Genomic DNA, 27734 nt, shown 5'->3' on the forward strand with positions numbered 1-27734 from the left:
CCTTTAAATGTAAAATCACAATATGTAGTATGGGAGTAACCATATACACACTTTTAAAGGAAAAACATGCTTGCTTAAAGCTGGAAAAAGACCCGAGTTAATATGAAGGGGAACTGGTCTTGCTGGCTAAAGTATTACACTTTAAATAGACACTTCTCTGCCCACATAGAAATAAATGATTTTTTTTTTGTTATTTTTTTTTTCTTAATTATGGCTTTATAGAAATACCCTAATAAAAACAAATGCATGTAAAAAACAGAAATAAGTGCTCTCTATCTATAGATGAGCTGCAATTCACCAACAAGGTGTTCCCCCAACCTTGTGAAAAACAAGACAGGTTTATAAAATAAAAAGGTGAACAGCGCTAACAATATAAAAAATGTATTACATACGTAGTTGAAGATACTTGTCAATGGTATAGCTTCAAAGAGAAAAACAGAATAAAATAATAGTGCAATATATTACAACAGTGAAGTGAATATTGAAAGAATATATGATCCACACTCACACTTTGGAGAGCTATATAAGCTCAATTGTAAGGGCCTGGACAGAATAATCCCCGTCTAAGAATTTCTTGATATGTGGTCTTCCTGGTGGACTTGTAGATATGGGTATAGGTAATATATAAGACAAAAAGGAAAAGAAAGAAAATGGTATAGATTGTAAGTATAGGTGTAGCGCAGATAAAAGTAATCCTACTTACATATACTAGAGCAATGAACCTGCTCTAGTGTAGACAGCTTCAGGTGGAATAATCCCCACCTAAGGATATAGTGGACCCAAATGTAGCAGCAGCAAGATGAAATAGGAAGTAGGACTGAGAAAGACTGGGTTTACATAAAATGTATATACTTTATTTTAACAAATATTTAAAAGTGAAATAACAAATAAAATTATAAAATACCAGTCAGAATAAAAAAAGTCTGTATTTCTTCCTTTTTATTTATTCTGACTGGTATTTTATAATTGTATTTGTTAAAATAAAGTATATACATTTTATGTAAACCCACCATGCAGTTGTACTCTAGTGTATTAAAGTGCACATTGTTTTAATTTCAGAGATTGTGTGTATATATTATACACTAAATATATTAATATACTAATATATTTGCACTAGTGCATTACACGATAAATGGGAAACAAGACATGAAAAATATCTCTGCACTCCAGCAGAGTTGGTTGCTTACAAATGATTTTTGTAAAAAAATCCTCTTTATTAGGAACACATTGAGATGTCTGCTGTTGCACATGTTTTTCTTAATATAGAGATTTTTCTATAACTCCCATGTGTGAGCAACAATCCCTGCTACACTGAGAAGCTTTCTCGGTTTTGGTTGATGTGTTGCTGTCTATGTTAAAGTGCCACGCGCAGCAGGGAATGTGTGCGCAAAGGATGCTGTGTGTAATGGGTGCTGTGTGTAAGAGAGAGAGAGAGAGGGGTGCGTTGTGTGTGAGGGGTGTAATGTGTGTGAGAGGGGTGCTTAATTTCAATTGTATTTCTATGGTAACATATCTCGGTTAGCGGCATATTTTATTTTTGCACAAGACATAGTGACTTTTACTCGATACAAATTGCATTTATTTTTTTGTTTACATTTGTCAGGAACGTACTTGGGAGAGAGCACATGTTTTATTTAGCTGTTTGCAAACCAGTTATTCTGCATCTAAAATATTAACAAATGTGTCAGTGTGTTCTCTTGTCCTACTTACTTAGGAGTGTGTGCCTAGCAAACCCATTTGTGTGGTTGATATTTGTACTACCTCATTTAACGTTCAGTCCATGTAAAGTAGTTTTGAGTTCAGAGATGAAGAACTAAAGATGCTGTTCACAATTAACTTTAGTAATTTACACAAACTCTAGGACACCATTAGAATCCAGGTGCTCCAGACCCAGGGCCTGCAGACCCCAATATAGTAGACAAAAATAAATCGGGTCCAAGCACTCCGGATATCACATATGGCAGCTTTACTACAACAGAAAGAGCAGCAACGTTTTCACCTACACAGAGGCCTTTGTCAAGCATTCAGCATTTATTTTTGTTCACAATTAACTTGTCACTAAGCATTTTCTTTTAAAGTGGATTTAAAAAAAAAAAAAAGAAGCAAACCTTACCATTAAAATAACACTATTAATTTTGATATATGTATATAAATGTATGTTTCTTTCTTTCTAAGATCGCGTTACTAACATTTATACATTTTCATACTCTCTTGTGCATGTGTAGGGAAACTTATGACAGTTTATAGCTGGGGTGGTGGGGCTGTAATCTGGAGTGACATTTCTCCACTCAAATATTCCATCCCCATCACTAGTACTGAAATGGTTACTCTCTGTTTGGGGCTGGTAACACACACTAATAAGGGAAAGATAGGAGATCTCCAGAGGCAGCAGATTGGCAAAGTTATCGTTTTGGAGATTTCAATGGTTGTTTATTAAGGTAGAAATCTAGTTCTTACCGGTAGGGTATGTAGAATATATATATATATATATACACATACACACACACATGGCAGAGGAGTGTAGATGATAGTCTACAGAACAAAAACACAATACAATAGTGTAGTACTGTAAATAAACAATATGACTGTGCCAATATAAGAAGAACTCACAAGATATAGATAATAGGATCGCCTTAGATGTTTGGGGGGGGGGGTATAATCCAGAACTCCCTCAAAACTGGTTGGTGGTGTCTTCACAATATGGAAGCCTGGACTCAGGAAATGGTAAAAAGCACTTTAACAGCCCTACCAGGCCCTTTGCTTATCGGCATCCCAGGAGGAAGTGTGTGCCTCGAGTTACTTCCTCCCAGAGACTGCAGTTGCATGGGAAGGTGGCTGTGAGGAGGGGGCCAGGCTGGGAGAGAGACAGGAGCCAGGGAAGTAGGGGGTCCTAACATACTCAGGCTGCAGACTGGACATCAGGGAAGCCACTCTAAAGCAGCCAAGGTAGGAAACTGGAGGGTGGCTATAAGAGTATATTTTGACGTGCATGTCTATATGTATGTATGTATGTATGTGTCTGTCTGTTTGTCAGTGTGTATGAATCTGTATGTTTGTCTCTCAGTATGTTTGAATCTGTATGTCTGTCTTTGTGTCTGTTTGTCTGTATGTCTGTCTGTGTGTGTATCTGTATGTCTGTTTGTGTGTGTATCTGTATTTTTAATATTTTTTTTGGCCCCTTCCTAATGCCAAGTTGTGCAGTTCTGCTGTAAATGTAAAGACACCTGTAAGCCTACATTTATTCATTAAACAGTGCTTTGACAAGGGCCTTTCAAGACCACAATGACAGAACTGGGAAACAGGAGATATAAGGAGGGCGATGGTACAGACTCTAAAACCTGTTAATGGGCTACAACATCCATTTTTTAAAGTCCGGTTCATATGTTTGTAAATAAGATATAACCTTGCTACAGCTTTGTAGCTAATAAGCATCTTAATCTCCAATATGATCACTGTAAAAGAACACAGCAAAATGCCACTGAACACTTCAAGAGATTATTCCACTATCAAAACATTGTATAAGAAATGATATAACCTGATGTTAAAATTAAGTCAGAAATTCTTCAAGAGAAAGAAATTATGGACAATAATATTAATTTGTGCCTCCTCTGTCACTGTTCATCCCAACAGCATTAATCCACATTTTGCAATTTAATTCTCAGTTTGCTCGAGTTCTCTGTCTGGGGAATTAATTCCAATCACTTTCTTAAGAATTTCTATTCGAAGCAGATTATTTTGTTTTTGTTTTTTCTGAAGAGCTACAACCTCATAACTAACTAAATTCCACGCACGCATTTTCTTTGGTATTTTGTTTCACTCTATGCATAATTATTATCTTAAATGCATACAGAAAGTGATTGGTGCACATATTGACACACAACTTAATGAAGAGCTATCACATAAAATACAATGTTCAGAGCAGTAAAAAAAAATGGATCTAGACTGGAGAAAGACATGAGTGAGGCAATGAGGTGTTTAGGTCATCATTTGCTAAACGATAAGTCTTAATTACTATATAAAGCAATTTCATTATGATGTCTGTATAAGGAAAATACAATGAATGTTTACATTTCTCTTCGATGAGGCAAGTTTCAAAATCTTCTTTAGAATGCTTCTGGTAATTTTTCAAAAAATGAAAGCAGGAAAGGTAAAACGCAAATGATTCTAACAAATTGCTGACAATAGGCATTTACTTTCAGGTCATGCCTTCCTTTAGACGGGATAAAATAAGCTCATAACAAGATAAATTATAGAATTGTCGAGGTCAAGAAAAAAGGCTAAATTAGAACATGCCGATAAAAATAGAAAAAAAAATCAAAGGAGACACAAACATAGATACTACTTAAATTGTACATTTAATAAAACAAACTCCCCAGAAAGAAATGTGTAGTTGTAACTGCACATGGCTTTTCACACACAAATGTAAAATGATTAATATTACCTAAAGACACATTATAGACACCAAAACAACTTTAGCTTAATGAAGCAGTTTTGGTATATAGATCATGCACCTGCAGTCTCATTGCTCAATTCTCTGCCATTTAGACGTCACTTGCACAGATTTCCTAAATACTTCCTGTAAAGAGAGATCTATTGTTTAAACATCCTTTTTTGATGTTTATTTAAAAATGTTGTATCTCCTGTTTTGTTAATAACTTTGTAGGCCCTGCAGGAGCCTCTTGTGTGTGATTAAAGTTCAATTTACATAGCAGGAAATGAAAACGTATAAAGCAAGTTTACATCTGATTGAAAATGAAACAATTAATTTTCTCATGCAGGCTGTGAGCCACTGACAGAGGAGGTGTGGCTAGAGCTGCATAAACAGAAACACAAGTATTTTAACACCCTAATGGCAGATAATTAAGCAGTGAGACTGCAGGCACTTGATCTATACACCAAAACATCTTCATTAAGCTAGACTTATTTTGATGCCTCCAATATCACTTTAATTACCTTAATAGAGGTACAGTACTAAAAAGACAAGTCGGTTTATTCATATCCTGCTATACTATCTCTCCAGTAACACAGAAGGCAGGCATGCTAGAATCTATTGATACACTTTACTTGTCAATAAGTTAGCATTTTTCTTTGATCTGTTGTAATTATGTCTTCTGCATCGGTGACCATACAAACTCTGTTTAATACAACATGCTGTGCAATTGTGTAAAATTAGTTGTTGTTTTTCATTTGCAGATAAAAATGTCCTGTATGGAAGACCTGCAGTGCTGTACAAGACGAAATACAGTGTTTTGTATCATACTGACTTTCAAAGTGGCTACAGTGATGTATTCCTAATGCCTCTCTGGACATCATACACCGTTTCAAAGCAGGTTAGTGCATTCCATTCCTAATGTTTAGCTTCTATTTAAGCTATTATAATAAGAGATTAGATGATTCCCTTTTGTAATTTCCATTTAATTGGATTTAACATCAAATATTGTCAAATACACTGCTCAAAAAAATAGAGGGAACACAAAAATAACACATCCTAGATCTGAATGAATGAAATATTCTTCTGAAATACTTTGTTCTTTGCAAAGCTGAATGTGCTATCATTCACAAAGCTATTTGGTCCAGTCAGTGAACAGGTTGTTAGCAGGTTGATTTACCTATCCAATAAGCTTAAAAGGATGCCGATTGGAAAATTCTCTTCCTGGCAGGGCCGACGTGCCCGGTAGGCCGATTAGGCAGCCGCGTAGGGCGCTGCTTAATCGGGGGCGCCGGCAGCAGTTTTACTGCTGGTTTGGGCCGTCCCTCTATATGGGTCAAATTGTGTTTGGCGTGCCACAGGTGATGGCACCGGGCGCTAGGGAGCACTTACATGGCTCCAGACTAGCGCCCGGTGCTATCATCCTCAGCCAGCCAGAATCACAGAGCCGTCCCCCTTAGACACTTCCTATGCCACAGCGCATGGGCACATCGTACAATCTCTCCGCCTCTTCCCCTGCACTCAGGGTAAAGTGGGTTGGAGTACAACAGGTGAAACTTACAGAGAATGAAGGCAGACAGGACTGGACTGGACCTATGGAGAGACCATAACAAATAAAGGCAAGTGGGGGACATTATGGTGTGTGTGTGTGTGTGTGTCAGCTTGTTTCAGTCAGGGAGCAGAAGTGTGGGGAGGGGAGTGGAGGAGGGGTTGCCAAACACAGGATCCACCCTGGGTACCAAATGTTCTAAGTACACCCCTGGGGTTACTTACATTTATCAAGATGCAAGTCTACCTCTGCACTGCTTGCCTCCTTACCTCGCTCAATGTCACTAATGGGACAACGCTGGTTCAGTCCAATGTTCCTCATACAGGAGTGGCAAGCGCTATACACTTCCAATGCTTCTCGTAGTTAAACATGGCATTGTAGCAGAGGTGTCTCTAGTGGCTGTCAGTGTGACAGCTACTAGTGTCTTGTTTAACCCTTCAAGGTAAGGCAATGTTTAATCTTGTGGGATTAAACCTACATGAACACTGTGGGGAGAATGGGGCGGCAAATTTTATTTATCCTAGGGTGGCAAAAATCCTTGCACTGGCCCTGCTTCCTTGATTGAGAAGGGTTTACATGCTTCTTTTACATGATTTCTATTATTACAAGGAACAAGGATTCATTACAATGAAGCTGTGTCATTTTATGCATGAATGGGTTGTTTTGTTTGTGCAGTTTTTTGTTTTTTGTCTTTTTTTTTTCCATAAAACATTGTAAACTTTTAAGTACAACAGAAAAAATGGGTGTCGGGATTACTTTACGGAACACCCTGATATATTTTTATGTACAGAAGGTGAAGATCAAACTTCAGTAGCAGACAGATAAAACAATATTAACATAAACGGTGTCATGGTCGACTCCAAATAAGATAGTTGGTGAATTGAAAGGTTTTGCAAATAAGAGACAATTCAGAGAGTTGGTAAAGGGTTAAGCAACACCTGGCGTTACTATGTAAAAACTGAATATACAAGAATATAAAAATATATAGGGTAACAGCTTATTGATTGAAGGAGAAATCTGACTGCCAACTTGGAGTCAATAAAGAGGTTTTCCCTGTGTTGCACAATATAACATTTCTTCAAAGTGGCTTTTCTTTTGGATTAACAGTAATACAGATGTCTGAAAGGCTAAACTTGATGCACTTGAGTTTTTTTTGTTTTTTTATGGCCTGTATTATTATGCAACTGTTAACTGTGTAACATTTATTTTTGTTTGCCTGCATTTAATGCATTAAAGGAGCACTATAGGGTTTAGGAACACAAACGTGTTCCTGACCCTAAAGGGTTAAAACCACCATCTAGCCACCCTGGTCCCCTCATGCCTCCCTAAATATATTAAAATCTTACTTGTATTCAAGTCTACAGCTGCTTACTTAGCCCCTATTTCCTTTAGACCTGCCCACTGCCTGCTGACATCATCAGAAGTGGTAGCCTCATCCAATCACAATGCTTCCCCATAGGATTGGCTGAGACTGACAAAGAGGCAGATCGGGGCAGAGCCAGCACAATTCAAACACAGCCTTGGTCAATTAATATTTCCTCATAGAGAAGAACTGAATCAATGAATCTCTATGAGGAAAGCTCAGTGTCTGCATGCAGAGAGAGGAGACACTGAATGTTTGGATGCAGCCATGACCCAGGAAGGATCTCTAACAGGCATCTAAGGAGTGGCCTTTGAAGTTATCACTAGGCTGTAATGGAAAAGACAGTGTTTACAGCAAAATGCCTGAAGGTAATTATTCTACTCACCAGAACAAATTCAATAAGCTGTAGTTGTTCTGGTGACTATAGTGTCCCTTTAACTAAAAATTCAAGTTGGGCTTTCGTCCAGCCTATAGTTACTGTATAAACTTACTCGATTCCATACTGATACTGAATATGCATGTAATGCTGTTTTCAAATACAGGCAGATTCATCTGGCATTCCTGAGCACTTGGCAAACTGTGTCAGACTTGACCCACGCATTTCTCCTGGAAATAGTCAGAGCTGTTCAGCATACAAAACAGATAAGCAGATGTCTTATGGATTCCTTTTTCCGCCACGTGAGTTCATATCTGTTGTCGTGGTTTTAAAATATTTGTCTTTTTCACTTCATTATCACGTTGAAAAATTATGAAATTGCATTTATTCCCTTGTGCCTATTTTGTCTGTTCACAGTCTGTACTGCCTAATCTGTAACCTTGGAAACTAATTTATGTTCCCTCTAAAATTGCTACAAAGTGTGGAAATGTGTGGATTGAAAGGTTTAGATACTCCCTTACCCCCATTATTCTACAAAGGGCACTGTGTATGCAAACCACTAACAGCGTTTCAATAGTTTGTTAAAATAAGTTTTACAGCTGGTGATAATATAGATTTGCCAAAATGTATAGCTTTTCACGACTCAATCTAAAAGTTTTTTTTTTTATAGCACTGAGCTCCTCTGCTGATGCCAAATATGAAGCTTTTCTTATAACAAACGTAATTCCAATATATCCTGCATTTAAAAGTAAGTTCAATAGAGAAGCAATGTGGTTAATATATATAATATTGTATTATGAAAATATTCCTGTTGTGTATAATACCTGCTATTGGTTTCCTGCTGCAGATGTCCCTTAGCCCACCATTGCGGTCCTGCCACTTCTGTTGGCTCTGTGGGGTTAACAGGAGCAGAATAAAAGCTTCCTGGTTGTCGCTCATAAAGGTTTCTGCCCCCAATTATAAAAGTGTTAATTTCTATTGAAATAAGCACAAATAAAGCACTTCACTAAGCTGAAATGTTTTATGTACGTGAAGTGTTCATTTAAGTCACTGTAACGCAGCACACTTTACTAGTATCACTGGATGCTTGATAGCATATTGGCCAAACACCTTGCTAGATTAATTTACCTTTACCTTTCACATGTATAGAAACTCTCCTATTACATGTATAGAAAGTATGGAGCCTCTTAGAGACGTAACCACCTAGTATAGGCCTCGATTACAGATCAGCCATTTACGTGTATCTGCAGTTTTTCTGTTCCCAATAAGTATTCCAATCGTTTGAATTGATTTAATTACAGCAGTAAAATGCTGATCGGAAGCAGAGAAATATCAGATTGCATATCGAATCCATAACCTTATTTTAAATAGAAAATCTATGTGTTGGCAATTCCGATCCACTGGGCCTATCCGGTTCGAACGATAGACTGTTTGTTTGTTTTTTAAACTATTTGCCCACTATCGACTGGTGGTAACAGTTAGCAAACAGTTGAAAATAAAGTTAAATGGACTCTCCAGGCAGCCGAATTTACTCACCTGGTTCCAGCACCGGGAGCCTCATGAAGCCATGCCCCCTATTTCGTCAAAATGACGAAATAGGCGGGCGCGAGCAGGGAGCAATCAGACGCTTCCATTTGGAAGCGTCATTGCTCCCTTGTGCGCATGCGCGGCTTCGCCACACATGCACAAATACTTCAGCGGGCGGCATTCATGCCGCCCTCTGAAGTCCTGAGCGCAATACTGCGCATGCGCACGGTGTGCGCGCCCGTGAGCTGAGCTGACTGACAGCTCAGCGTGCGGTCTTTGCCCGCCCCCTCCTCTGCTGACAGGCTGGAGAGAGAAGGCGTGCACACAGTGCCTTCTCTCTCCTAGACACGTCAGACGTATTTTAATACGTATTTTAATACGTCTGACGTGTACAGGGCCTTTTTAGGGCCCTGCATGATAGGTAGTCCCTCTGGTGGCCGTCTGAGTGACGGCCACTGGAGGTATTCCTATCAATCAATGTAAACACTGTATTTTCTCTGAAAATACAGTGTTTACATTAGATTGCCTGCAGGGAGCTATAGATCATACCTGAACAACTACATTAAGCTGTAGTTGTTCAGGTGACTATAGTGTCCCTTTAAAAAAAAAAAACCAATACGACCCCCTTATTAGTAAAATGCTGCTTGAACGGGCATGTTACATAGAATGTGACGGCAGATAAGAACCATTCGGCCCATCTAGTCTGCCCAGTTTTCTAAATACTTTCATTAGTCCCTGGCCTTATCTTATAATTAGGATAGCCTTATGCCTATCCCACGCATGCCTAAACTCCTTTACTGTGTTAACCTCTACCACTTCAGCTGGAAGGCTATTCCATGCATCCACTACCCTCTCAGTAAAGTAATACTTCCTGATATTATTTTTAAACCTTTGTCCCTCTAATTTAAGACTATGTCCTCTTGTTGTGGTAGTTTTTCTTCTTTTAAATATAGTCTCCTCCTTTACTGTGTTGATTCCCTTTATGTATTTAAATGTTTCTATCATATCCCCCCTGTCTCGTCTTTCCTCCAAGCTATACATGTTAAGATCCTTTAACCTTTCCTGGTAAGTTTTATCCTGCAACCCATGAACCAGTTTAGTGGCCCTTCTTTGAACTCTCTCTAAGGTATTAATATCCTTCTGAAGATATGGTCTCCAGTACTGTGTACAGTACTCCAAGTGAGGTCTCACCAGTGTTCTGTACAATGGCATGAGCACTTCCCTCTTTCTACTGCTAATGCCTCTTCCTATACAACCAAGCATTCTGCTAGCATTTCCTGCTGATCTATTACATTGTCTGCCTACCTTTAAGTCCTCAGAAATAATCACCCCTAAATCCCTTTCCTCAGATGTTGAAGTTAGGACTCTATCAAATATTCTGTACTCTGCCCTTGGGTTTTTACGTCCAAGATGCATTATCTTGCACTTATCCACATTAAATGTCAGTTGCCACAACTCTGACCATTTTTCTAGTTTACCTAAATCACTTGCCATTTGGCTTATCCCTCCTGGAACATCAACCCTGTAACATATCTTAGTATCATCCGCAAAAAGACATACCTTACCATGAAGACCTTCTGCAATATCACTAATAAAAATATTAAAGAGAATGGGTCCAAGTACAGATCCCTGAGGTACCCAACTGGTGACAAGCCCAAGCTTCGAATATACTCCATTGACTACAACCCTCTGTTTCCTGTCACTCAGCCACTGCCTTACCCATTCAACAATATTGGAATCCAAACTCAAAGATTGCAGTTTATTGATAAGCCTTCTATGTGCAACAGTGTCAAAAGCCTTACTGAAATCTAGGTAAGCAATGTCTACTGCTCATTAAACTGTGCTGTCCTTAAAAAAAATATTCCCAGCCCAGACTTTCTGTGGCTGTCCTATCACAGTCTTCCCAATGCAACTAAAAGGGACGTCTTTACAAGGCAGGTGCTCTGACCAATTGCTGACTCTTGAGTCTAGCTCACCTGAACTAACCAAACCAGGAAGTAACAGGATAAGTTGTCTGATTGACAGCCAGGGGGTGTAACAAGATTAATTTATAAAAAATGCCAATTCCTACTGAAATCTGTACTTTTTGTAAAATGAAAAAAAAAAGATGACTCACTCTTTACATAGAAAGCACTTCAGCAAGCTAAAGTGTTTTAGGTGTCTAAAGTGTAGGTATCCGATGGCAATTAGATATTTGTAATAAAATATTTATTTATTTTTGTATTTATATTACAGAGATATGGAATTATTTCCAACGAACCCTGGTAAAGAGACTTGCGTCAGAAAGAAATGGAGTCAATATTATTACTGGGCCTATCTTTGATTATGACTATGATGGTCTATATGACTCACCAGAGAAAGTTAAGACGTAAGGAAGACATTTCAATTCTCTTTGTGGACTTTTAATACTGCTCTGTTTAATATAGTTTAAGTTGCACAATGTTGCAGAATTCCAAATAACCCAAACTGAAGAATTGTAAAAAGAAAAAGATGTGTACATGTAATTCAAAAGCATAGTAATTTGTTTGTACAAAAAGTATGTTTTGCCTGGAACAAATCTGCTTTTTCACAATAAACTGCTCCTTGCATTGACACAGAGCTGCCTCTTCTAAAACCTGTTCCCTCTCACTGGACATTTCACTGCAAGAACCCATATTTCCAACATCTTGATAGACAATTTATTCCAAGAACCATGATCTGCTCCTTTAGTCTAGAACATACACTCCAGGAGCCCAGATATATTCCCTCAGTCTGGACCCTTCACTGGAGGAGCACAGATCTGATTTCTCTTTCTGGTCCAATCGATGGAAGAGAACAGATCTGCACAGCACCTACCTCTCTAATATGAGATCACTCATTGCATGGCACAGATCATCTCCATAATATCAGATCACTCATTGCACGGCACAGATCATCTCCATAATATGAGATCACTCATTGCATGGCACAGGTCATCTCCATAATATGAGATCACTCATTGCATGGCACAGGTCATCTCCATAATATGAGATCACTCATTGCATGGCACAGGTCATCTCCATAATATCAGATCACTCATTGCATTGCACAGGTCATCTCCATAACTCATTGCATGTCACAGATGATCTCCCTAATATGAGATCACTCATTGCATGGCACAGGTCATCTCCACAATATCGGATCACTCATTGCATGGCACAGATCATCTCCATAATATCAGATCACTCATTGCACAGCACAGATCATCTCCATAATATGAGATCACTCATTGCATGGCACAGGTCATCTCCATAATATCAGATCACTCATTGCATGGCACAGGTCATCTCCATAATATGAGATCACTCATTGCATGGCACAGGTCATCTCCATAATATGAGATCACTCATTGCATGGCACAGGTCATCTCCATAATATGAGATCACTCATTGCATGGCACAGGTCATCTCCATAATATGAGATCACTCATTGCATGGCACAGATTATCTCCCTAATATGAGATCACTCATTGCATGGCACAGATCATCTCCATAATATCAGATCACTCATTGCATGGCACAGGTCATCTCCATAATATGAGATCACTCATTGCATGGCACAGATCATCTCCCTAATATGAGATCACTCATTGCATGGCACAGATCATCTCCACAATATGAGATCACTCATTGCACGGCACAGATCATCTCCACAATATGAGTACACTCATTGCATGGCATAGATCATCTCCCTAATATGAGATCACTCATTGCATGGCATAGATCATCTCCCTAATATGAGATCACTCATTGCATGGCACAGATTATCTCCCTCACACAAGATCACAAGCTGTAGGGTCACTGCTCCCTCATACTAACCCACTAATGTCCTTCTGTTGATTTTCCCATCTTTCATGAACCATACAAGATAGGATCTAGGTAATCTAGCACCTCTTAAGAGAGGATCTATGCATTTATTGCATTGATATAGGCTTGTATACAAGAGTGTACAGTGGGTTCACAACCCAGTGATGTGAGCAAGAAAATTGCAAAATCCTAAAGCAACCCTGGAACCCAGTAGAATTAGGGTTTCAAGGTTGCTTTAGGGTTTGGTAGTTTTCACACCAGAAACGCAAATTATTTTTGGCGTATTCAGTCACTATGTTCCTGGTGTGATGAATATTGTTTATATTAGGGTTAATCCAGCCTCTAGTGGCTGTCTCATTGACAGCCGCTAGAGGGTTTGCACGCTTCTCACTGTGAAAATCACAGTGAGAAGTTGCCAGCGTCCATAGGAAAGCATTGTAAATGCTTTCCTATGAGACCGGCTGAATGCGCGCGCGGCTCCTGCCGCGCATGCGCATTCAGCGGAGGAGGCGGAGAGGAGGAGGAGAGCTCCCCGTCCGGCGCTGGAAAAAGAGGTAAGTTTAACCCCTTCCTCTCCATTCAGCCCGGCGGGAGGGGGTCCCTGAGGGTGGGGGCACCCTCAGGGCACTATAGTGCCAGGAAAACGAGTATGTTTTCCTGGCACTATAGTGTTTCTTTAAAGGGATTTTTAAAGAAGTATACCATGTGTGTGTAACATAGTTTAACATAAACTTTTTTATGTTTTTACTATGCATTTATATATAACCTGTTTTTTTTTAAATTTTGTTTTCATTAATAGCTACGTTGATAAATCCATACCAGTACCAACACATTACTACGCTATCATAACTAGCTGTATGGATTTTAACCAGCCCGCTGACAACTGTGACGGCAGATTATCGGTTCTTTCTTTTATAATTCCTCACCGCCCTGATAATGACGAAAGCTGCAACGTAAGTATAAATCCTGAATTTTATGAACGTAAATATGAACTATTTTCAAGCACATAAGAAATATGTAATGATATAATGAGCCATAAACAATTTGATTGGAACTCAAAGCTACTTTTTGATACAAGTTATATATGACATTCCATTATTGTGCATTTCAATTCATTTTATTATATCGGCTAGTGATGGCTAAAATTTGGTAGCCGTATTTTCAGATGTTCATTTAGCAATAAGAAACCTCTATTTTTTAAAGGGACCCTGTCATAGGCAAAAAGACAAGAGTCCTGTTTTAATCCCAAAACGAACTAATCTATACTTTGTCCTAGAAGATGGCTACAAAATGTAAAGATTTGCAAATATATGCAAATAAAATATTTACCGGTTGACAGCTAGCAACCAAAGCAAGGAGGTCCCAATGCGTTCCTCTGATCACTTGACACCTTTTCTGCCATTTCCTGAAATGTTTTGCTTTTGAAAAGTACCAGAGCCAATGCCGTCATAGAACATCCATGCATTCATGTTCCCCTAACACTTGGATGGGGCATTGGCTAAATATTTTATTTTGCAACATAACTGCAAATCTATCAATCATCTGGCTATGCACCGAGCATAATGTAGAATTTGAATTTTTTTTTAGCTAGCAAACCGTTTATGGATAGGATATTTTATCATTTCTGTAGTTTTTTTGCATTTTTAATTCTCTTTGAGCAAATCCTTCTCTTTTACAATTTCTCTGTCTAAAGATCTTGGTGAATCAGGTAATTCCAGATATAAATCATTTGTAATTTCATTGATCTCTGCATGGTGCATTGTGGGCTGCCGGCTTTAATCTGCTATACATGAAGCTAGTGTTGGTCCAGTAACCATCACCATCGCTACTGTGCAAATGGATGAGGAGAGGAATACATGTATGTGTATTACTCAATGGTTTAGAGACAGTGCTGTTAAACATTGAAAGATGTTTGATGCACAATCTCCTGGTTAGGAAACTTTGGTTCAATGCTGTTCATTCAAAGTTTGAGGGAACTAAAGGAAAACAATTAAAGAAAAAGGTTTGCTTATGCATTAGTTGATTGTGGATTTATTATACAATTGTTCTTGTTTACGTGACCTTTAAAGAGAAATGTTCTCACTTTATCAAGTCAGGAGAGAATTTCTGATGAATGTTTATCTCCACTCCTACACCTATGAATATGTGTTGCATTCAATGGTGCACAGAAAGACCAACCAGTTCTTACTATCCAGCTCTGGCTGCTTTGCTGTGCAGGTGATATGGTTTATGACCTACACGATGTTTGATGATGCCTAAGGCATTGTAAGCTGAGTGAAGGTGGTAAAAATAGAAGGAAGATTGAAAGTAGATTCCCTAAGGTTGGAATGTTTATTATTTTAGTATTCGTCATGCTACAAAATGTAAAACATTGGGTTATCTAATTTAAGTTTAATTAATTCCTTATTAAAGGGTTGTAATCCATAGGCTGACTTAACTAGAAAATCAGTAGATGTTTAATTTTTTTTTTTACTTCAAAGGAGAATTATGGAATCTTGATCCTTTATAAGTATTTTTTTAGATAAAAAAAAAAAAAATCTGTATTGAGCCCCTTCTACTAAATTGTACACTTTGCCATTTGTATTTGTGAAGATCACACACTGTATAACAGGACAGAGCATGTAGAACATAAACATTAAACATTAAATGATAAAATTGTGATTAGACTTTTTTCTTCAAAATGCTGATACTTACTGGTGACCTGTCATTGCTGGTTACTTGTGATTGCTTTGCCATCTTCCAGCTGGAGCAAGCCAATAATTGGATATTTAAATGTCCGAAAACAACAAAGTGCTTGTTCCAGTTTATGGCACCCTACAATAATGCTCTAAGGTGACTTATTGTTCACCTGATTGTTTTATGACCTAGGAAGTGATGTGATAAAACATCAGCTCATGCATCCCTAGCTTGCAGGAGATGGATATAATTTGTATTTGTTTTAGGGGCCCTGAATTCTAGGTTAATAAACACCTGAAGTAGGAGAGAGGGGGTGAAAGGGGGAGGGTAGTGAAGACGGGGAGGCAGCTTACAGCCACCAATAATTAAAATTTTCAGCAAGCTGCAACTTTTAACCCATTTTGGTGCATTTTAATTAATCAGCGCTGCATGACTTTATAGAGCAAACTTGCAATTAACCAATCTAAATATATAATATTACATACTAAAATGTAACTTGTATGTGCTCCGTACATTCCGATGCTTTTCCGCATGTTAAACTGCGTTTGTTAACTCTTACGTTCATGTTTTTCTACTTTCCTTGTGTTTACTTTTACTACAACCCACAAACCTGTCTCTCTACTCTTTATTTTTTGTCATTTTTTGTTTGTTTGTTTACATGTATGTTTAATGTGTCATGAGACTGTTTGTTTGTTATTTGAGCCACTTTCCTGGATAAACCTTGGTTAGGTAGACTAATAAATAGTTTAAATTAAATAGTGGTGTAGTGACGATGTTAAAGAGATATTTCATGTAGAGATTTCTTTACTGCCTAGTCAAAATATTAAAAGCGTTCAATCATTTTCATTTGCTTGTGGACTTTAAAGTAAATAAACTGTACACATAATTTAAAAAAAAAATAATATAAAATGATCCAGCCTTCTTATGTTATCAGTAATAATTGAACTATATAGCTAGGGGCACTTGACAACTGACTCCCCAGCAATGTATTGAATTCTATCAGACACGATGAGGGCAGGTTCTTAAACTGTAGAGTGAGCCACCGCCACAGTCATGGGGAGTTAATAAACGTGTACGTCAATTCTACAAACTAGTTGTGTTTGATTCTGCATACGTAGCAGACAACAGATAACAGCTTTAGTTTTCTTACCGGGTTACACATAAAATCATATCCCGGTTATTCACTAAAGAGAGAATTCAAAGGGAATTTTAAATTTAACGCCATGGTAGCCAAACTGGAAACTGGAAACCAAGCTGACTTAGAGCATGTTTTCAGTTTGGCCATTTTTACTTAAAATTTATAATTCAACGTGGATTCTCATTTCAGTGAATAACCCTGTTAATATTTAGTGCAAGAGTAAATTGAGATCAAAGCCATTTTAGTGTACAAAGCATGAAAATAATATGCTTTGCATAAAAAGCATACTCTGTGTATAGATGCAGAGCTATTCAGTTTGTATTCACATATATTTCTGGGAGACTTGGGCACACTGCTAGTTTGTGCTCTTGTGCCTGTAGGGACGTGCATTGCAGTCTGCCTTTAAGTGCTTTTCCAGGTAGAACAGGTGGCAATGCTTGTTGGAGCACACACATTCTTGTAGACCAATGTTGCAGCTAGACCTGCAGATGTCTCACATGTTGAAGATTAAAACTGAAATACTATAACCGTGGTTACAGGTGTTCTTGCCATCTGGCTGATACAAGATACAAATGTAAAAACGAAGGAACTTAAATTCAAATTTTCTGCAACTTCTTACAACTTTGGAGGAAATATTTCCATGATACTACGTAGACCTGAAATATCATAACCAGACACATTCTGTCTGCACGTAGGAACCACTAATCATTTTTAACCATTTAACCATTTTTTTTGCTATAGGTGAGTCTTGCTTATTGTAAACTAATGTTGACTTCTCTCGGGTCATAATTGCAACTGCTTGGATCAAACATAACAATAACCCCCAACAGTACACCTCAAAAGAATAGATAGATTGTGTCAAGGTAAGTCTAATAACCTACCATGCACAGCTCAAACTTAATCTATTCAAGGATATAGCAAAGGAGAGTAGCGTATCACCTGTCCTATCGGTAGTTAGACTTAACACAAAGCATATTGTGAGCAAAAACCACAAGGTCAAAATATAATCCAAAGTCAGGGAGTTACACAAAAACAAAATGCCAAGCCTGGTCAAAGAGTTTAGAAGACTGGGTAGTCAGACAATGCAGAGTCAGTAAATAGAGTATCACACAGTACAAGGTATGCACTATTCAGAATCACAAAGAAACCACAGCATGGCTTTACATACGAGCAGGGCAGGCCCTTATATAGGTCTGGACTGGACCCTTTAACCTTTTAGCCCTCACATCACTCATGTGCGTCAAAAATGTGCGTGCGTGTTTGCACCAGGAAGACATAGGGCCGTTAGCAGTCAAATTTGATTCATAGCTGTGTCTATAAAATGAGCACCACAGCAGTGTTCCCCATCAATATTAATGCAAGACTGAGTCAGGAATCTGGATCAAAGTGGCGTCAACAATGATGTGGTTATGGTAAGGATCGGGGCATTTTAAGTCTTAGTGCTAACTTTGACACGACTGAGGTTGGCGCCACTTTTGATGCGATTATGTCATGGAGTAGAAGCTGAACAAATGTCGCTGAGGAGGACTTACAACATTAACAGTCTAAAAGAATTGGTGTGAGAATGATGCTTAGATGAGGAAGAAACTACAGGGAGCATTAAACATTGCAGTGTGTACAAAGTCCACATTTTCTAAATTTAAAGAACACTTGCTTGGTGTCCACATCAGGTTTAAACACAGAGTAATTTCATAAAAATCCCAATTGGAGAAATTATAATTCTAGCAAAGTCTTGCTATACAGAAGATGTCCATGAAACTATTAAATAGCCACCATCATGCAACTGCTTGTAATATTTTGGCTTGGCAGTGCCCTTTTGCATGTTTTACATGTGTACTTTTAAATGTGAGCACTATTTACTGAGAAGAAAATGTTGTGCTCTGTTTCTTTTTCTTCTTGTAGTCTGCCAGGCACAACACGCAGATCTCTTCTAAAGTCAGGTCAAAGGGGATGGTCAGTATATTTTCTCCTCGGTTTTACTCATCATAAATTTGTTTTCAAAATTTAGCTTGGAGTTGTCCAAACCGTGGGTGATGAGGTGAATTTAGTTCAACGGCAAGTCCCTGTGATTATCCCAAACTGGTGGTTAGTAAGAAATAGTATTCCTGTTGCGGCTAACACTTTAAACAGCAGATGATTCAAATAAAATCTTAACTGTAGCCTTCAGCACTGGCTCACGTCCCTTCATCTGTTCCTCGTGTTCCACCAGTTATTAGTCTAATGTTTGGGATTACCAACTGTACAATAGTTACGGATGCTCTTGGGAATGTTTTGATAACTGTTACTGTTTATATGTTTATGTTTATATGTTTATGTTTAGATGTTTTATGTTCTGAGTGTGTCTTAAAAACATTCATTTTTTTTTCTCTTTACAACTTCCTTTCTGTGGTTTTGTGTTATTTGTAGCTTTATATGTGTGATCCTGCACTAAAACAGAACACAGTACATACAAAATGAATAACTGCATTATTATTATTATTGCCATTTATATAGTGCCGACAGATTCCGTAGCGCTTTACAATATTTTGAGAGGGGGGATGTAACAATAAATAAGACAATTACAAGAAAACTTACAGGAACAATAGGTTGAAGAGGACCCTGCTCAAATGAGCTTACAGTCTATAGGAGGTGGGGTATTAGAAACATTAGGATAGGAAATATCAAGTAGGAGTGAAGCAGAGCTGGAGGAGAGAGCAAAGCACTATCCCATAGGAAAGAGCAAGAGACAGGTATGTAAGGGAGAGATTACTCTGGGAGGCCATACGCTTTCCTGAAGAGATGGGTTTTAAGGCCCTTCTTAAATGATTGAAGACTAGGGGAGAGTCTGATGGCAGTAGGCAAGTTATTCCAAAGGAGAGGAGCTGCCCGTGAGAGGTCCTGCAAGCGCGAGTTGGCCGTACGGGTGCGAGCAGCGGTCAGGAGGTGGTCGCGGGCAGAGCGGAGGGTACGAGGAGGGGCATACCTCTGGATCAGTGAAGAGATATAAGAGGGTCTGGAATTGTTCAGTGCTTTAAATGTATGGGTTAGCACTTTGAATTGACTCCTATAGGATACAGGGAGCCAATGTAAGGACTGGCAGAGGGGCGAGGTGTGAGAGGACCGACTGGATAGGAAAATCAGTCTAGCTGCAGCATTCATTACAGACTGTAGCGGGGCAGTACGGCTTTTGGGGAGACCAATCAGGAGAGGGTTACAGTAATCCATGCGGGGAATTACTAGAGCATGGACAAGCTCCTTGGTAGCATCTTGCGTAAGAAAGGGGCGGATGCGGGCTATGTTTTTGAGTTGGAACCTACAGGACTTGGCAACAAACTGGATGTGAGACTCAAAGGTGAGACCAGAGTCAAGTATGACGCCAAGACAGCGCGCTTGTAGGGATGGACTTATGTGGATATCACTGACTTGAAGGGAGAGTGAGAGAGGAGGATCAGTATTAGGAGGAGGAAAGTTCAGTTTTAGAGAGGTTAAGTTTGAGAAAGCGTGACGACATCCAGTCAGAGATGGAAGAGAGGCAAGCAGTGACACGTTGCAGGACGGCCGGGGAGAGGTCCGGTGAGGAGAGGTATATCTGAGTGTCATCAGCGTACAGGTGGTAGTTGAATCCAAAAGAGGCAATACGTTTTCCAAGAGAGGCAGTATAAAGAGAAAATAGAAGGGGACCAAGGACAGAGCCTTGGGGAACTCCAACCGAGACAGGGCGAGGGGAGGAGGTATCCTTGGAAAAGGAGACACTAAATGAGCGTTGGGGGAGAGAGAGGAGGAAAACCAAGAGAGGACAGAGTCACAGAGACCGAGTGATTGAAGAGTTTGAAGGAGGAGAGCATGATCAACTGTGTCAAAGGCAGCAGAGAGGTCAAGGAGAATTAATATGGAGTAGTGACCTTTGGATTTAGCGGAGATTAGGTCATTAGTCACTTTGATAAGAGCGGTCTCAGTAGAGTGGAGAGGGCGGAAGCCAGACTGAAGAGGGTCAAGGAGAGAGTTGGAATTAAGGAAGTGAGACACACGGGTAAAGACAAGTCTTTCCAAAAGCTTTGATGAGTAAGGGAGCAGGGATATGGGACGATAGTTAGAGGGGGAGGACGGGTCAAGAGATGTTTTTTTCAGGATAGGTATTACAGTGGCATGTTTAAGGTCAGCAGGAACAGTGCCAGAAGAGAGAGAGCAGTTAAAGATGTGTGTTAGGATAGGCACAAGACAAGGGGAGAGAGATCTGATGAGGTGAGATGGGACAGGATCAAGTGGGCAAGTGGTGGGGCGAGAGGAACGGAGAAGTGCAGCCACCTCTTGTTCAGTAGCTGGGGAGAAAGTCTGAAGGGTAGGGAAAGCATGATTTATGTGTGGTTGAGAAAGAGAACAGCAAGGAGGGGAGAATTGTTTCCTTAGCTGTTCAATCTTGTCAGTAAAGTAATATGCAAAGCTATTAGCTGTAAGGTTAGTTTGGGGGGTGGCCACAGCAGGGCGGAGAAGGGAATTAAAAGTGTCAAAGAGATGTCTGGGATTGCGGGAGCATGAACTAATGAGAGAGGAAAAGTAGGACTGTTTGGCGAGGGCAACGGCTGCGCTGTATGAAAGCAACATGAATCTATAATGAAGATAGCCTGCCTGGGTGCGGGACTTCCTCCAGAAGCGTTCAGCACAGCGGGAGCAACTCTGCAGATAGAGTGTTGATTTATTATGCCAAGGTTGGGGTCGTGTTCTCCTCGAGGTGCATGTTTGGAGTGGGGCTGCAGTGTTCAAGGCAGATGTGAGGGTAGTGTTATATGTGGAGATGGCCAGTGAGGGACAGGAGAGGGAAGGGATGGATAGCAGTTGTGAATCAATGTCAGCCGACAGCTGCTGGAGGTCAATAGAGTTAAGGTTCCTCCTGAGCTGAGGGGGGTTAGGCTGAGGTTGTTGGGTGAGGGGGTAATTGAGAGCAAACGATAAGAGGTGGTGATCAGAGAGAGGAAATGGAGTATTGCAGATATTAGATAATGTACATGAATAGGAGAAAATAAGGTCGAGGGTATTGCCAGCTACATGAGTGGGAGAATTAGCCCACTGCAATAGTCCAAGGGAGGAAGTAATTGAAAGTAGTTTAGAGGCTGCTGGGGTTAAAGGTGGGTTAATGGGAATATTGAAGTCTCCAAAAATTAGGGATGGAATGTTGGAAGAGAGGAAGTAGGGTAGCCAGGCAGCAAAGTGGTCAAGGAAGAGGAGAGGAGAACCAGGGGGACGATATATGACGACAATGTTAGCAGAGAAGGGTTTGAAAAGGCGAATTGAATGAATTTCGAATGATGGGAAAGACAGGGAAGGGGGGGGGGGTGGGTGGACAGGGTTTTAAAGGAGCAGTGGGGTGAGAGAAGAAAACCTACACCGCCACCTTTAATCTCCGCTTGTCTTGGATTGTGGGTAAAGTGAAGACCACCAAAGGACAGTGAGGCAGGGGTAGCAGTATCCGAGGGAGAGAGCCATGTTTCTGTTAGTGCAAGTAGGTTTAGGGAGTGTGAGATAAATAGGTCATGGATGGAAGTAGATTTAAAGGTGCTGCACACAGAGCGTGCATTCCAGAGGGCAGCTTTAAAAGAGGAATTATAGTGAGAATTACATGGAATGGATATGAGATTGTTGTGGTTTCTGGTGTTTGAACCAGGTGGCTGAGTAGTGGAGGGACCAGGATTTAATAGTACGTTTTACCATTTTATTGGGTTGTGGTGATAAATTTCAACTTTTGTATCTTTAAACTCTTTGGTTAGTTCATGAAGTATACTTCTCATCTAGCCTTTTCTTTTGTTGTGTTTTAGTATATGGTTGGGGATTTGTGTACTGCATTCATATGATGCCTATATCACGGCACACGTAACACCTAGTCATATGCATCATATTTAAAATAACATAATTTTTTAAAAATACATCTCCTAAATATCTAAATAGGATATATAAAATATATGGACATATAAAAGATCTACCTCATGGAGTTTCAATGATCATGAGAACGGTGAGGAATCAGCCCAGAACTACATGGGAGGATCTTGTTAATGATCTCGGCAGCTGGGACCATAGTCACAAGAAAACAATTGGTAATACACTACGCTGTGAAGGACTGTAATCCTAAAGCACCCGCAAGGTCCCACTGCTCAAGAAAGCGTTGTGGTCAGATGAGCTCAAAATCAAGCTCTTTGGCATCAACTCAACTCGCCGTGTTTGGAGGAGGAGGAATGCTGCCTATGACCCCAAAAACACCATCCCCACTTTTAAACATGGAGGTGGAATCATTATGCTTTGGGGGTGTTTTTTTGCTAGCATGACAAGCATGACAATGACCCCAAAAACACAGCCAAGGCAACAAAGGAGTGGCTCATGAAGAAGCACATTAAGGTCCTAGTCTCCAGACCTTATTCCCATATAAAATCTGTGGAGAGAGCTTAAGGTTCAAGTTGCCAAACGTCAGCCTCGAAACCTTAATGACGTGGGGAGGATCTGCAAGGAGGAGTGGGACAAAATCACTCCTGAGATGTATGCAAACCTGGTGGCCAACTACAAGAAACATCTGACCTCTGTGATTGCCAACAAGGGTTTTGCCACCAAGTCGAAGGGGTCAAATACTTATTTCACTCATTGACATGCAAATCAAATTATAACTTTTTTGACATGTGTTTTTCTGGATTTTTTTTGTTATTCTGTCTCTCACTGTTAAAATACACCTACCATTAAAATTATAGACTGATCATTTCTTTGTCAGTGGGCAAACGTTCACAATCAGCAGGGGATCAAATACTCTCCCCCTCCCCCCCCACCGTAAGTCTAAATATGTGGTGTTCCTTTCATCCTCCTTTAACCTCATACAAAATTCACATTTACAGTGAATACATTCTTACCTACATCTTCAGCACTTATTTTGGTTGAAGCTCTGATCCAGCGCTCACTTACATAATGTTTCTTTTATGATACAATTTCCTATCATGGTCAATTCTGTTTGTTGAATCTGGACTTTCATATTCCAGTGTTTCCTCCCGTTTGATCGTTTTTTTTTCTCCACCTTCTTAATCATCAAAGCTTAAAGGACCACTATAGTCAGCATATAAAAGCAAGAAAGACAGGTCCCCTAGCCTTCTTTCTTGCTTTTTTATTAGTTTGTCATAAAAAAAAAAATCCAAGTGCTTTTTATCAGTATATAAAGTTAGCTCCATTCCTCCCCCTTTTTTGTCAAAATAACGTGTCCTGATAGCACTTTTGATGTCTTCAGCCAAGCGTGAAGACATCAAACGTGATGAATGAGAATTAGGCAGCAGTTTACTCGGAAGTCCCTCTGGTGGCTGTCTGAGTGACTGCCACTGGAGGTGTTCCTAGCTTCCAAGGTAAACACTGTATTTTCAAAGAAAATACAGTGTTTACATAAAAAAGGCTGCAGGGAATGTGTCCCTTTAACCCCTTAAGGACGGAGGGCGTCCTGTGCTGTCCTTGGGGACCCAGTCCCATGCGTGCGATCGCGGTGGGGGGACTCACCTGGCATCCCAGGGAGTCCCCCTGCTTCTGATCCGGCCTTCCTGGGCCATGTGATCGCGAGGTCCTTACAAGGACCTCACGATCACATGGACAGCATAGCCGTCCACAGCATTGCCAGCAGGAGGAATGCTGGCTGTAAAATTTAAAATAAAAGTTAATAACAAAAAATTTTAAAATGAATATTTAGGATCCCTGCACGGTGGGTGGGGGCCCTAAATATCAATAAGGGGGGAGACCTATTGTCATCCCCCCTGGCCCCCACCCCTCCATGGCGGGTGGGTGCCCTAAATAACAATAAGGGGTGGGGGACCTACTGTTCTCCCACCCCCCTCCCGGCCCCCATCCCTGAGCAGTGAGTGGGGGCCATAAATAAAAATTGGGGGGGGGGGGGACCTAATGTCCCCCCCCGGCCCCCACCCCTGAGCGGTGGGTAGGGGCCCTAAATAAAAATGTATCCCCCCCAGGTGACTAGGGGTCCCAAAACCCCTAGTCACCCCCTTCTCCCCAAAACAATTATCCCTGCCTACTCACCTCATCCTAAAAATAATGAGAAATAGACTTGCCATTTGATGCCTTTTTTCTTCTAAAATCTTCTTTTTTCAGCCCCCAAAAAAGGCCAAATAAAAATCCATAATAACCGATCAATTTTCACCCATGGAGGGCCCCGCGCAGACTGAGCTCTGCAGGGCGGGGGAAGGCTTATAAAGCCTTGCCCCGTCCTGCAATTAGGCTCAGAACATTCTGATTGGTGGGTTTAAGCCATCAAATCAGAGTGCTCTGACAGGTAAATGAAGAGACTGACAGGTAAGTCTCTACATTTACCTGTCAGAGCAGTCTGATTGGATGGCTTAAACCCACCAATCAGAGTGCTCTGAGCCTAATTGCAGGGCAGGACAAGGCTTTATAAGAAAATATATGAAATATTTTTTTTGTGTGTGCTTTTTTAGATAAGGGTCCCCCCTCATTATTTTTAGGATGAGGATTCTTATTTATGGCCTCCACCCACCGCTCAGGGGTGGGGGCCGGTGGGGGAGGACAGTAGGTCCGTCCCCCCAAATTCGTATTTATGGCCCCCACCCACCGCTCAGAGGTGGGGGCAGAGGGGCGAGGACAGTAGGTCCCCCCCCCTTATTGTTATTTATGGCCCCCACCCGCCATTCAGGGATGGGGGCCAATAGGTTTTTATTTTTTTTACTGGCTGCTCACTGTTTAGTAGACATGCCCCTACTCATGGTATAGCGAGTAGGGGCTGAATTTACTAATACTAAGTAATCTTTAGGTCTTTCAGCCTTTTGGTAGATAGCTCACATGCTGCACTGGCCAATCACAGCCATGCCATTAGTAGGCATGGCTGAGATGGCTTCTAAGGGCACACAGGTCAAACGCTTGTTGATTGGCTGCCTTTCAAAACACGCCATTAAATCTCTGAACACCGAACTTCAACCTGAACATACAGTGAAATGTCCGTGGGTCATCTGGGGGGGTAACTTCTTATTTATGGCCTCCACCCACCGCTCAGGGGTGGGAGCCGGGGGAAGGACAGTAGGTCCCCCCCCCCAATTCTTATTTATGGCCCCCCACCCACCGCTCAGAGGTGGGGGCCGAGGGGGGAGGACAGTAGGTCCCCCCCCCTTTATTGTTGTTTAGGGCCTCCACCCGCCACTCAGGGGTGGGGGCCGGGGGGAGGACAGTAGGTCCCCCCCTCCACATTCTTATTTAGGGACCCCACCCGTTGCACAGGGGTGGAGGCAATAGGTTGTTTTTTTTTTTTTGTTTTTTTTACAGTGAGCAGCCACTGGCTGCTCACTGTTTACTAGACACGCCATTCCTACTCGCGGTATAGCGAGCAGGGGCTGAATTTACTAATACTAAGTAATCTTTACTTAGTATTACTAAATGTGGCTGAAATACCAATCTAGGTCTTTCAGCCTTTTGGTAGATAGCTCCCTAATACCGTGGGAATTAGGGAGTTATCTACTAAGCGGCTGCTTATTTTATGTATTTTATGTTATTTTAAGTGATTTCCCTATCCACATGTCTTTGTTTTTTTCGTGGTAGGACCTATTTACATATTCAGTTTGCAAACTCACCTGAAATATCAAAGTAAACACAATAACATTTAAGTATGTATATGTCTCAATCAGGATAAATATATCTGAATAGCTAAGCTAGGTACTGGACCTAAGCTCACTCCTAATTTAGAGTATAGTTCCTTAATTCTTTATATTGTTTTCTTCAATTATTTTCCACTTAAAAATGAACTTCAACGAAAAGTGTCAAATGGACCTCATGCAAAATGTGTTTAGTTGTGTAGAAAACAAAGTTTATTTTATAAACCAAAAAGTTAAATTTGTAAGATTTGTGATATAACAATGCGAGGCTTCATAATTGTACCATCGTTAATAGAACATGTCTGTGTTTCTCTTACCAAATGGTGCTGAACTGTGCAATATGTATTTTTTCTTCTTTAACGTTTTTCTAACAGAAAACATGTTTGCTTTTTCTCCATCCCATACTGTAGAACTCTGAAGACGAATCCAACTGGGTGGAAAATCTTTTAAAGATGCACACAGCACGTGTCCGTGACATTGAACACCTTACTGGCTTGGATTTCTATCGGAAAACCAACCGCAGCTACACAGAAATCCTTTCATTAAAGACATATCTGCATACGTACGAGGATGAGTTTTAACTCTGTCAGTGCTCTGTATGAGTGCTCTCATGTGGTGTATATTTTTATATTTGTTTTTTGTTTATGTTTTTTTTTTTTTTGTATTTATTAATTTTTAAACCAGGACACTTAAATATATTAGTATTTTAATCCTGTATTAGATATTAAATGTCATTTGTTCTTTAAAGTTTAGGTGCCTTGTGTTTTTTTTTTTGTTATTTTTTTCTTTGTTTTTTTTTTTTTTAGTAAAACCTGTATGTCTGCAGCTAGTCTCACTAAGTTTTTTTGGAAGGTGCTGCAGGCTTCACACATGCATTAGGAGCCTCCATTCTAGTGCATTGATGATCTGTTGGTAGTCCTTTAAGTACAGAAATATTGACTATGTAAAAATTACTTATTAACTGGAAATTGTGACCAAACATATTTATGCTGTATGGATTAATGCAAGCTCATATATAATAAACCACACAAATTAATTTTTTTAATGTTGCCTCTTTTTATTTTTGATGGGGTATTTGAACAGTATATACTGTATATAACTCTTAGAATTAGTGCTTTTCGCCAGAGGCTGGGGAAGGTTTTGTGGACCTCATAAAGTAACATGGAAATATTATTGGTTCCCCCTCCTCCTAAGCTCAACCATACTTAATAAGCCCAAATTCACATGTACACTCTTAATCATATATACAT

The 27734-nt window shown here is 40.0% G+C and overlaps 1 protein-coding gene across 10 annotated transcripts in view; it reads left to right on the forward strand.

Moving 5' to 3' along the window:
* Nucleotides 1–27529, forward strand: part of ENPP2 (ectonucleotide pyrophosphatase/phosphodiesterase 2) — a 113764-nt gene extending 86235 nt beyond the window's left edge. For 7 of the 10 annotated variants that reach the window (XM_063451112.1, XM_063451113.1, XM_063451110.1 and 4 more), the window contains 7 exons: nucleotides 5194–5330; nucleotides 7884–8019; nucleotides 8388–8465; nucleotides 11480–11612; nucleotides 13868–14021; nucleotides 18785–18835; nucleotides 26895–27529. In XM_063451112.1, coding sequence (XP_063307182.1) covers nucleotides 5194–5330; nucleotides 7884–8019; nucleotides 8388–8465; nucleotides 11480–11612; nucleotides 13868–14021; nucleotides 18785–18835; nucleotides 26895–27065 — 860 coding nt within the window. In that variant the 3' untranslated portion in view covers nucleotides 27066–27529. The remainder of the gene's footprint in view (nucleotides 1–5193; nucleotides 5331–7883; nucleotides 8020–8387; nucleotides 8466–11479; nucleotides 11613–13867; nucleotides 14022–18784; nucleotides 18836–26894) is intronic. The other 3 variants (XM_063451114.1, XM_063451117.1, XM_063451119.1) reach the window with 1 other exon arrangement.
* Nucleotides 27530–27734: the final 205 nt, after the last annotated feature.

Source organism: Pelobates fuscus, chromosome 4 (genome assembly GCF_036172605.1).
Source record: "Pelobates fuscus isolate aPelFus1 chromosome 4, aPelFus1.pri, whole genome shotgun sequence".
Taxonomy (NCBI): domain Eukaryota; kingdom Metazoa; phylum Chordata; class Amphibia; order Anura; family Pelobatidae; genus Pelobates; species Pelobates fuscus.